General features: G+C 27.5%; 2 protein-coding genes across 5 annotated transcripts in view; one reads left to right on the top strand and one right to left on the bottom strand.

The window, feature by feature from the left end:
• Nucleotides 1-1,806: 1,806 nt before the first annotated feature.
• On the bottom strand, nt 1,807-11,081 carry LOC129963524 (uncharacterized). Of its 4 annotated transcripts, XM_056077959.1 has the most exons (4): nt 10,766-11,081; nt 10,172-10,221; nt 8,435-8,601; nt 1,807-4,907 (listed from the first exon to the last, which is right to left on the bottom strand). In XM_056077959.1, the coding sequence occupies exons 3-4, from the start codon at nt 8,441-8,443 to the stop codon at nt 3,723-3,725; spliced, it is 1,194 nt and encodes a 397-aa protein (XP_055933934.1). In that variant the 5' UTR covers nt 8,444-8,601; nt 10,172-10,221; nt 10,766-11,081; the 3' UTR covers nt 1,807-3,722. The 4 variants fall into 4 exon arrangements, with proteins under 4 accessions (XP_055933934.1, XP_055933932.1, XP_055933931.1 ...); XM_056077957.1 differs by lacking the exon at nt 8,435-8,601; XM_056077956.1 differs by lacking the exon at nt 10,766-11,081 and having other exon boundaries at nt 10,172-10,729.
• Nucleotides 11,082-11,345: 264 nt separating this feature from the next.
• LOC129963116 (centrosome-associated protein 350-like) overlaps nt 11,346-12,214 on the top strand; it is a 69,319-nt gene continuing 68,450 nt past the window's right edge. Inside the window, exon 1 of the mRNA XM_056077195.1 lies at nt 11,346-11,668. Coding sequence (XP_055933170.1) covers nt 11,638-11,668 — 31 coding nt within the window. The 5' untranslated portion in view covers nt 11,346-11,637. The remainder of the gene's footprint in view (nt 11,669-12,214) is intronic.

The raw sequence follows: 12,214 nt of genomic DNA on the forward strand, positions 1-12,214 counted from the left end.
AACCAAGTTGGGTTAAAATTCAAGACCAATTATTTTTTTTAGGGAAAAATATATTTTTTAAATTTATACATCAAATTCTTAAAAAATTTTAATGTTTCCAACCAATTGTGAGATATAACTATAATTTTCTATCTTCAGGGGTTTGCTGCATGAATACATTACATTCCTGCAGCAAACCCCTGAAATTTCCATGCACTTTTTTGGCTTTAGAATGAGAAAATCTTCATATTTTTGGGAAATTTTGAAATTTATTATTTGCATAGAAATACACTAGAATCTTTATAAACCCATTATTTCTTTTTGAATTAAAATCAATAGTTTTTTAATGGTATGATAGCAAGAAACGCTGTTATTATCGTTTTTCCTATTCATCTCATAAATTCAAGAAACAAATAATGAGTATTAGTTGAAAAAGAACATAGGAAATAGCACACATAAACTTATTATCACTTAATCTTAGTTAATAATGAAACAATATCATACAGCTTCACACTACAAATAATAAAAATGAATGTGTATGTATTGGTATGTATGTAGAAGCCAAATTGATCTATATCAACTAAATTTGGCTTTGATATACCAAATATACCTTTGAGAATGATAATGTACACCACCATTTTCTTCTGAAATTTTAATTGGAAATTAAGCAGAGTTTTTGCATTCTGAAAATATTGAGAAAAAAAAATTATACCATTTCAATAAAAAAAAAATCTTAAATGGAACAAACTACAAATTTTTCTTGAATTTGGACAGTTCTAATTAATTAAAGCAATTAATTGTTTTATCAAATCTTTCATTTACATTTTATTTCTTACTGTTAAAGCCAGCAGGAATGGTTTGCCCAAAACTTTCTTGTATATTTTTTATTGAGATTTATCCCCTCTCTCGCATAAAATTATGGAACTTCGATATGGCTGTGAATACATTGCACTGGCAAACAATAATTATGAAATATTGATCTTTGAGGTGAATTTAGCATTTTTACTAATATATTGTGTGATCTCTGACATTTTGAAAGCAATATAAAAAAAAAAATCTAATTTAATTTTGCTCCACCTAATCAAAGCCAAAATTTGACCCAAAGCAACAGTTCAGTCACATCGCATACAACATTTTATAATAAATATACAAGTCACTGTATTTTTGAGTTATCACATTTACATGCTTATGAAAGTAGAGATTGATATAAAGTCAACTCATTGACAGTTTTTGTTTGAAATTTGATAATTATGTTTTTATTCATCCAGCTCTTATTTATTTTATAGATATGATAAAATTCCTCTGAATGGATTTCATTCAGTATTTGATAGAAATTTACAAATTTCATTTTAAAGATTATGTATCAAATTTAATCATTATTTTTCATCAGATTTCAAAGAATTTTTGTCACAAACAGACTGACAGACAATGCCAAAAATTAGATCATAGAATTAAAATTTTTGATCATTAGAATCTTTTCTCTATACTTTGTACATGAAAAAGTTATGATAAATTGTCTTCATTAAGCATCAATTCTTAGCCAGAATTTTCACTTCCATTTTTTTCCCCTCGAAGTAAGCATATCTTATAATGTGCATGCAAAGCAATCCAATGATGTTGATTTTATTATTATGCAATGTTTCATTTAATTTTCATAAATTTTTAAATGATTTTAATCAGTGTATATGAAAATCAAGCTTAATTAGTTCTATTAATATTGAAGGGAAATGCATTATAGAAGAACATATGCAGAGTTTATTTGATCAGACATCAAAATAAAGAGAATGATACTTCAGGTTATATCAACACAAACCATAATAAGAAGGAACAATTGTTAATGTCATAGCAATGATAGAGAGGAAAAAAGGAGCATCCGAGGTTTGTTGGCAGCAGATGATTCAAGATATAGAGATAAAACAAAAGAATGGGTATTGGCCAATGGACCAAATAATACTAGACAGAACTAATGAAAATTGAGAGAACTAAATTGTAGTCAAGTATTTATAATATTTTATTGAAATGAAAATATTTTTATAGCATTCGATACATCAGCTATACTCTGTTTCACCCTAACTTGGCAGTATTGTTAAAGGTAGAAAATGTGACGCTCCGCTTTGGGAAAGAGTTCCCCATCAATTCCGACTTTAAAATAGTTAAAATGCGCAGAAATTTATCAAATAATATCATAAATTACAGAAATCATTTTTTTTATCAATATGTATTTAAAATTATTCTCAAGTTAGAAGTGCTTATATGTCAAGTATTTTGTAAATAAAGCGAACAGATAAAACTAAAAGATTGACATAATGAATTCCACTTTAGCTAGAACCGGTCTTCAAGGTCAAATATTTGGCGCGCTTTTCTTTTACGTCTCCGCCAACTCAACTTCATTCAGTTCGCAACCATTATCATCTTTCGTACTTTTTTATTCTCGCTTTTTTAGCAGCTGATATTTTTGATACTATTAATCGCATTAGTAGTTATTAGTTTTGTTTGGTGAATGTTTATTCGATTCGTCATTTCTATTAACTTCTAAAATGGTTGAAAAAGAGAAAGTGTTATCACCGACTACGCTGTGCACACCTTCAAGACGAGTGAAACCAACAAAAAGTGCAGCACGCAGAAACATATTAAATGTTTACTCTCGACTCCGAGAAGACCCTTAAGATTCTATTAATCAAATCGTCGATAAAGTTTCGCATCTTACAGATGTTTCGCAATGAACAGTTTTCCTTTTGAAAAAAGAAATAAAAGCATCCTTTAAGTAGCCCTGGAAAGAAGCGACCAGGCTCAGTAGATAAGCATTCAGGTCTTGCAAAATATGATGATTTTACATTATTCTGTATTTGACGAAAAATCCATGCATTTTTTTGCAGAAATGAGATCCCAACATTAGATAAAGTTTTAAAAGATGTGAACGATGATATAAATATCTTTTCAAAAACATTAGCCGAACTACGCTTTACAGAATATTGAAAGATATATTGTTTTCTTTTGAGAAACAGTGAAACGAAATGAAATAACTTTAATGATTTATTAAAATAATGTGTCAATAATATTGAAAAAATAATGAAAATAAGGAAACAATTAATTCTCTGATAAAGTGATAATATGATAAAGTAAATAAATATTTACCATTTGGCGAAAAATTTGCGAGATAAAGTTTCGCCAGCGATCTGCATTTCTAGTAACTTTGTACTTTAAAGTAACCCTGTTCCCCTGACGACGACTGCGATTCGGCATGCCTAGAATATACACTACTGCCAAGTTAGGGTGAAACAGAGTATAGCAATCGTAATCTTTGTCAATACATTTTTCAAAAAAGTTATGGTAAGATGAAAAAGGAAATACAATTAACAATTAAATTTGTGCTGGTTAAGTCATTAATTGTTTTTTACAATTTAATTTTACTTTGTATTAAACTTCAATTAAAAGAGGTAAACCAAATACTCTTGGTGAAGCAATTGATCACAAAGGCTAACATAGTTATACATTTTGGTATAATTTCTCTTAATATTAAAAATACAGATTTATTTAAGTATTGTACAATTTATATGCTTCCTCTTACAGATTTCCAATACACCAACAAAACAAACCAGAAAACATTTAAATAAACTATATAATTTATTTAATAATATATTTAGACAAAAACTTATATAAGCATTTATAATATTTATATGTACACAGAAATTGATATATACAAATGCATATACATATACAAATTCATGGAGAATATAAATAATTTATGAAGAAATTTCTCCACTCCATACAGAACAATCCCATACTGATTCACTTCCTATTTCACTGTAGTCTATCACCCAAGAACATGTACTGGCATACTGATTATCACTGATTTTCTGTGTTTTTGGTATATCTGGGCATCCATCAGTTCGTAATTTAGTGATATTTTCATGTGTCAAAAAACGTAGCAAAGCTGGAATTTCAATATCAACAAAACAGAAATCAACTACTGTCAATTTGGGCAATTCTAAAATAATATCTGCCAAAGAATTTGAAAAATGCTCCACAAAATGTATATACAACTCATTCAAATTCTTGCTTGCTTTTATTAATAAGAAGATTGATTTAAAAGCAAAATCTCTTTGAAAATTTAAATGTTTCACAGTTAATGATGTCAAATTGTTCAGCACATTTACATCACCCTTTAGATCAGATGAACTAAAGTCTTCGAAAGCCACATTGAAAAAGAATATTTTCTTGAGATTGTAACACAATTTAACTATCAGTTCAACTGAAACCGTAGCATGCATAACTTCTAGTTCTGTTAACATAGGACCTTTTAATGTAATAAATGGAGATATCACAGTTTCCCTTGGAAAATAATTAATATTTACAATTTTTAACTTTTTTAGACATTGGAATTTTTTGCATAATCGTAAGTCATATCCATCTATTTTATCCTGAATACAGACTCTGGTAACGAATGGGCACATCACTGTCCATACTTCTAATACATGTTTCAAACATACAGGTGATTGGTTATACTCAAAATTTCTCAAATTGTATCTCACAGGATTATTATATGCATCTGATTTATGTAAGGAGTACAGAATTATAGACAAACCTTCATAACTTAACCACTGAATAGAATGCAAATGCTTTAAAAGCAAAATAACACCTTTTTGAGTAACTGAAGTTTTTAAGATATTTAATACTTTCAAAGAATCACCACTATTTTTTTTATTCTCATTGCATAAATTTGCCATCCCAGCATCTGTAATACTTTTACATTCTGATAAATTCAGTGTCTGTAGAGAAACACACATCTTCCTGATCAGAGATAATAGACGGTCAGTACAATAAGTGCATCTTAAATTTAGGCTCTTAACATTTGGCACACAACAAATTATTGCTGAAAGTATATCCACAGAGCAAGAAGAGTTATCCAAATTCAAAGAAACTATTGCCTAAAAAAAAAAAAAAAAAAAAAAAAAAAGATAAGTTAATAAATATGCATTCAAAAAATAAATGAAAATATTTTGATTGCAAGAACAAATGGGAATACACAATTATCAACAAAATATGTTCCTTTTTACTATTTAAAAAGTATATTTTTAATGCTAATCCATTATTTATTTCAATGTTTAAATCTTTTAACTATGGATATTTTATGTGTATGTAATTTGTCCATCCCACCTATAGATAAAGGGTTAAGATACTCATTAGCAAAAAAGTGAGATGACAGATTGTAGTAAGATATCAACTAAGCAAAACAGCATTAAACGATTTCAGTCAGTTCGAGTAATATCACTTGATAATCAATGGCACTTAAAAAAAATTGAACAGTATTTATTATTATGTATTTTAAACTTTTAACTAAATAATAATAACTTATTTTAAATATTAAAAATTTATTACCATTTTCCTAAACAATATATGTTTTTTTAACAGACTTCAGATGAATCTAATTATTTCAAAATAAGCTAGTTTCCTCTCTGTTTTCAAAGGACCATGTTTTTTACTATCTTTAGACTTTAATTTGATGCAAAATATTGAGTGAGCTAAAGAAAATACTTTATTACATAGCCTAAATGCATGGGCAACTTGCTCTTTCGGGTCGCAACAACCCCTGTAATTATTTTAGTTTGATGTTATGTTTTCATTTTTTAAATCAACTTTCCTTACTTCTTTATTCTAAAAAGACTAATGATTTTTTGCTTATCTTTTCAGTCTAAAAGTACAAAAATAGGGGGGGGGGAAAAGACGAATCATGAGAACCATAGACTAGGTCGATTTGTCGTGTAGTCAATGAAAGCATCGCAAACTGCACGATCAGTTGTACATGCACAAGTGACAAACTGTTTGAAGACTGAAAACAATCCTTTTCTCACTTTGAATTTTCAGGCACTGGAGTTGCAATCAGAGTAGATTTATCTTAGAGAGATCACATTTTTTTCTTACTTCAATCCAAAATTGCTGTTTTTTTTCTCTCTCTTTTTTTTTCTTCTTCTGTCTTTCTCTTTGGATAATTATGAGTTTAGTTTCAATCTTTGTTGCCTTGACAGAAGTACATTTACTCTTGACAGAAGTCACTCTTAAAAAAAAAAGTATGTAGGGAATTTTTTAAAATTTTCAGATAAAAATTTTATAAGGGACCAATTATTAATAATTATTATATGTAAAAAACTACAGACATTGCAGATCATTTATAGAATGTCATGTTTGATATTCATTTTTGTATAAGCTTTATTAAGCTGATTGGGTAAAGATGGAAGTTTGTGAGGGGAGGTAGGTAAGGTACGAAAATTTGATATTTTTATCTATTATTTCAAAATTTACATAATTTTTTCATTCATGAAAACTGATGATGATTCATTCATCATCAGTTTTGAACATGATTTATTCATGTAAACTTCAAGAGCTGAGAAAGTAAATTTTAAAAAAAATTGCAATTCCTTGATACATATTAGCACTTTCAATTTCTGAATTGAATGTGTTACCACTGCTTAAACATCAATGGTGGAAGAACAGAAAAGGAAATTAATATTTAAGATAGAATAAAAATGTTGAATCCGTGAATCAGAGGAAAGCAGAATCAACAAAGAACTGAGCCTAGTAACGGCTTATTGGGTTAAAGGATTGTATAGTTGAAGAGTATAAATCAAAGAAATTAATAAATTTCTTTGATTTAAAAAAAAGGGGGGGGGACTTGAAGCAAACAGGAGGGGCCTTAGCACCTAGACTCCAAAGCTGACAATTGTAACATTTGTTATAATTTTTTTATATAAATTTTTGTTGCCAATGATAATTAAAATTGAGTGCCAAATTGATAAATGTTCTTAAAATTTTCAGAAGGAAGGAAATGAACTTAGAATACTGTCAGTAGGGTTTTAGTTGTATATTTCTTTAATTGATTGACCTCATTAACTCTACAGCCGAGTTCTTGAAGTTCTGTTTCGATTTCACTCACAAAAGTATCTGAAGAAAATCTTTCAATTATAATTTTTTAAATTGCAATCTTAATAGCTTTATTACAAGTAATATAATACTCAAATTTATTTTCTGTAAAATACTTTGTAACTTTTCTATGATCATCAGAGGATTCAACAAAAATCCTAATAAATTCACTGGCCACTTTAGTATGTCATTTGATTTGAAAAGCCTGAAGGATTTCCTTGTAATCTGCCAAGAAATGAAGCATTACTGATGGGATACAAGGAGGAATAATTATTTCATTTTCTTTGGATTATGCATTAAATGATTTGGACTAATGCATTAAATCTATAATGTACTATATTCATGATTTCATGGACATGACCATTAGTCTATGGCTGCTTTTATGATTAACATTTTGGAAGAGTTAACGTAAACACAATTAATATTCTAATTAGCTAATCATCAAAGGCAGGTGGTATTAAATACAATTAAAATTTCAAAAAACAGGTTAATTTATAAAGACTAATGACTTCTAATTCGCAATTAAGGTTAAATTTACCTGAAAATAATTATTAATAAATAAAATAATTATTAAAAACATTACAATTATAAATATGAATTACCAAATTATGACAGAAAGTAAAATTAGCAATAAAATAAATGTAACTTTAAAATCATACTCATAAATCATCATTCTAAGTCAAAAATAAATAATTTAACCCTGCAGGAGTGGTCTCCTAAAAGCTTTCTCACATACTCTCTAATAAACTTTCCATGCCAGAGAACACTATATATGGTTTTGGAATACAATAGTTATGAAATATTTTCGGTATGAATTTTGCATTTTCTCTGAACCTATCATGTAATCCTTGAAGAGACTGACGATTGATTAATCGGTAGCATTCTGTTAATAGTGTCAAAAATTTGAAATTGTTGTTTTAGGCATGTTTTTTTCAATTGACTGAAATAAAAATTTTACACAGAACTATACTTGTAGTTACAAAATCAAAATACAAATTTGATATATTTAAGTAATTGTGTTTTTGAATTATCGCATTTACTTGTTTCTGAAAGCACAGACAGATAGTCAACCCACAGTTAGATTCATTGCAAAATTTGAGAGGTGTCTACACTATAGATGTTAAATATGTGTACTGCAATTTATCTATCCTGCTCTCTTAATCTTATAGTTATCGTGTTAACTTGTATATTCAAAGAGATGGACTTTGATGGATGCTAATTTAATGCAAAAACTATCAAATTTCAATCGCAGCTAAAAGCATGTTCGAGTTATCTTTGTCACATACAGACATTTTCCTTTTTTTTTTTTTTTTTTTTTTGTTAAAGCTTAGGGAGATCTAAAATATAAAGATTCATCAAAATACTCGAGTTCAAATTTTTTGACGATTACTATACTTTCTCTACACTAAATATATAAGATAGTAAAAAAATGACCATGTTCTGATATATAATAGTTCATTTTAATTTAAGTTTCCATTTTGCATACAAAGAAATATTACATTAAAAATAAAAAAAAAGATATTTTAAAATTACTCACATGTCCCATAACTTGCAATTTACTAATAATATTATTTATAGGATAATCAATACAAGTAGGTAATGATACATTTTTCCAGTGTGGAGTAAGAAGCCATTCTATATACTTTTCTGGAAATAAGCATTTTCTTTCCAGTAAATTGTATAATCTATCAGAATAACTCTTCTCTGAAAAAAATTAAAAATAAAATATTGCATTATAAACTTACTAGAGATTATTTCTTTTAATAATGGAAATTGATATATTGTGTTTAATTTTCATTACAATTGAAGGGTTTGCTGCAAAAAGGATGTAGCTCCAATGTAGAAGAATTTGGAGATATATATACTATCAAGTGGTTAAAGAAAAAAAAAATTCTTTGATGCCAGAAAGATGTTTCTCCAATCGTTAGTTCTCATGTTTTTCAAGAGATGGAGCTGTTTGACTCATTAGTTTTTTGTAATATAAAGGTAGCTCCTGCTGCTATTGCCACTTTCTACTGCAGATTCTTCTACTCAAGAGTGCAAAATATAAAGATGTAATGGAACTAGCTCGCAAACATGTTCCACAAAATGATATGTGATTCTACAACCCAACAATGCAGCAAATGAGCTTGACATTACAGCATAATGATGATTCATAGGAATATAATTTTTTGTTTTTAATACCAAGTTGTATGTACATTTTATTTATATTTTGTTAGTTTACTTCAAATAAAATAATATTATAGTAAATTGCATTTTTATTCTGAAATATTGTTCATAGAGGTAGATAGATTATATTTTGTTGCAAGAAAAGGGTAGCTCCAACATTCCAACATGTGCCACATCAACTGGAAAATATATTTTTGAGTGAAAATACTGTCATAATATGTAGGAACAATTAAGAAGATTGACTGAAAGCAAAATCATCACACAACTTAGAATATTGAATTTCCAAATGTTTTTTACGGCTTTATGCAAGTTTGAATAATTGGAGCTACCTCCTTTTTACAGCAAACCCCTCAATTCTTTGAATAAAATTTTAGCCTTTAGGAACAATTAAGAAGATTGACTGAAAGCAAAATCATCACACGACTTAGAATATTGAATTTCCAAACGTTTTTTCCGGCTTTATGCAAGCTTGAATAATTGGAGCTACCTCCTTTTTACAGCAAAACCCTCAATTCTTTGAATAAAATTTTAGCCTTTCATGAATTTTCAGACATACTGTCCAAATAGATATATAAATATTGAGATACAAGCTTTAATTGTCCAATAGTGTTTCAAAATTGAAAGAAAGAATGCTTAGTTCTCTTTGTACATGTTATTTCTTATTTTAATTAAATCCATCAGGTTTTGTAAAAAGTAGCACAGCTAGAAATGTTTTTAATTTACTTCACAAAGAAAAAAAAAAGATTTTTTTTTTTCTCAAATGGCAGTATTATAAATTGATTCACAACTAATAATTCAATTGTCAGTTTCAATAAGGTTTTGGCATGATGCAGCAGACAACACAATCCTCCTCTCATCGCAGAACTTAGTGTTCCTCTTTATATAATGTTTTCTCAAGAGGAAAATTGTGTACCTCTTCCTAAAATGTTCATCTCCAAACCTTTCATAGTATAATTAATCTTACGAGTTTTTAATTGTAAATAAATATCATCATAACTTAATGAACAACATAAACTTCTTTGATTATTTTAGTTTAAATTTTCTTAATTTCGTCATATCTGCAAAATAATTCACATGAAAACTGGATTTAAAAATTTTTTCCTACCAAGGACAAGGATACAGGCCGTATCTTGAAATTGCCCAGGAAAATGATATCTGGAAATATCCATACAAATTAGAGAACAAAATATTTCATGCAAAATTCATTCTTGACTTATACAATAACAGCAAGTTTAGCAAGAATATATAAAGCTCCTGTTTTTAGTGGTAGTTGTTATTCTTTTACCAGAGAATAAAGGAGATCATTGAATGCAGGTCATAATTTGATCATCATTTAGGTATTCATATAAAAATATTTACAAACCTAATTTTAAATACGAAATAATAACTGTTTGCATACTTTTGCAAAGATTATTTGCATGCATAATGATCTTTTCACAAATTGAATTGAAATTCTTTAGCTGCGCTATAAGAATGAATTATGATACTGAACTTATTAATCTGTCTAAATTACTAGACAGCGATAATATCCTTAAAAAACTCAGTTTCGAAGTATTCTAATAAGTAAATTTTTATTAGAAATGGTGAATTAGAATGAACGTCTATGGAATAAACATCTCATGAGATATAAAGACAAAAAGTCGTATTGATAGATAAAAATGCACGAGTAAAATCAAGAAAACCAGTGAAATGTACTTACGTAAAAATTCTACGTATATTTCTGTTGATTTATTAGGTTTACTTAAGTACTGTATATACTGAACAATAACATTCAAACACATACTTTGAAGATCAGTTTCTCGTATAATTATCATTTCTAGTCTATGGAAATTCTTCTTATTTTAAATCTTTCTTACTTCGCACAAAACATTATATCATAAAATAAAAATGTGCGCTTTTTAAATTCTGATTGTAATAAAAACACTGACGTTAGAATTTAGTGAGATTTCAATGTTTTCATTACAGAAAATTCGCATCGATCACTGTTTAGGAGAAAAAAATTTTCTACCTCTGTGGTTCCGATTTTCCAATTGCCATTTCATCGTAAATAAATATTCTTTCCGCATAACTCTAACGAAACAAACGGATAAATGTTTCTTCATCTATTTACTATAAGGATAAAATTCTACATATTTTAAATTATTTTTTGTAAGACAGATTATTTGGAATTCAATGAATAACCGTAATTTTTTTTGAAAATTTTTTTATCGTTGCATCGTTTTTCAATTTTTATTTTAGATTGTCAAATCTGGCATTCATTCAATCAAAACAAAGCCATATGAAATTGTTGTAAGCTGCACATAAAATTTTTAAAAATTGAAAGTTTTTAAATCAGAATAAAATAGTTTATTAACATATAGTCTTTTCGGATTGTGAAAACGCAGAGATTTTGATTTCACTGTCGGGTTTAAAGATATTTCGAAGAGTTATTTACCATATATATAATATTATGCATGTCAAATAAATTTAATAAATACATTTAACCATTAATACTTTTCTGCATAAATGAAAATGTTGTTTATTGTGTGGTAAATCTATAATGAATTTCGGTCTCATGAAGAATTACGGAATATGTATAAAAACAGAGGAAATAGTTGGATTGGTAAATAAAAATCTAAACATTATTATTTTAAAAAATATCAACTGTTAATATTATTTTTATTTTTTACTATTGAGATCACTTCCAAAAGCACTAAAAATTTTTTGAAATTTACGAATTTTTAGCAATAAAATATTTTGAAATTACACAATTTCTATCATTATATTACTGGCGAAATAATGCTATTCTAATTTAATTAAATTTATTTACTTTTAATCTGAGTGATTTAAGAGTAAATTTGGTAAGTAGCATAAAATTTAGATATAAATTCAGGGTAATGAATCGCATTTTGTTCGATATAATCAATATTTTTTTATTTGTACTCTCATATTATGTACAAAACAATAACGATGATTGTCATACTATTATACAAAATAAGAATATAAAAATTTTTTACTTCCATGAGCTGGTAAATTTTGTTTGTGCAGTCAAGATTCCACAATTGTTTTTCTAATATAATGTATGAAAATTTCTGCACACTTCTCAGAATATAATATTTAATATATATTAATATTTTAGGGTTTCTTATCTTTAAGAATTGAATGCTTG

Source organism: Argiope bruennichi, chromosome 3 (assembly GCF_947563725.1).
Source record: "Argiope bruennichi chromosome 3, qqArgBrue1.1, whole genome shotgun sequence".
NCBI lineage: Eukaryota > Metazoa > Arthropoda > Arachnida > Araneae > Araneidae > Argiope > Argiope bruennichi.

Excerpts from the sequence above, each read along its gene's own strand:
- LOC129963524 (XM_056077955.1), bottom strand. The coding sequence starts at position 10,880 with ATGATAATTATACGAGAAACTGATCTTCAAAGTATGTGTTTGAATGTT. Across the intron at positions 8,602-10,765 it reads AATATACGTAGAATTTTTAC|AGAAGAGTTATTCTGATAGA; the intron begins GTAAGTACATTT and ends AATTTTTTTCAG. Across the intron at positions 4,908-8,434 it reads AATTGCAAGTTATGGGACAT|GCAATAGTTTCTTTGAATTT; the intron begins GTGAGTAATTTT and ends TTTTTTTTTTAG.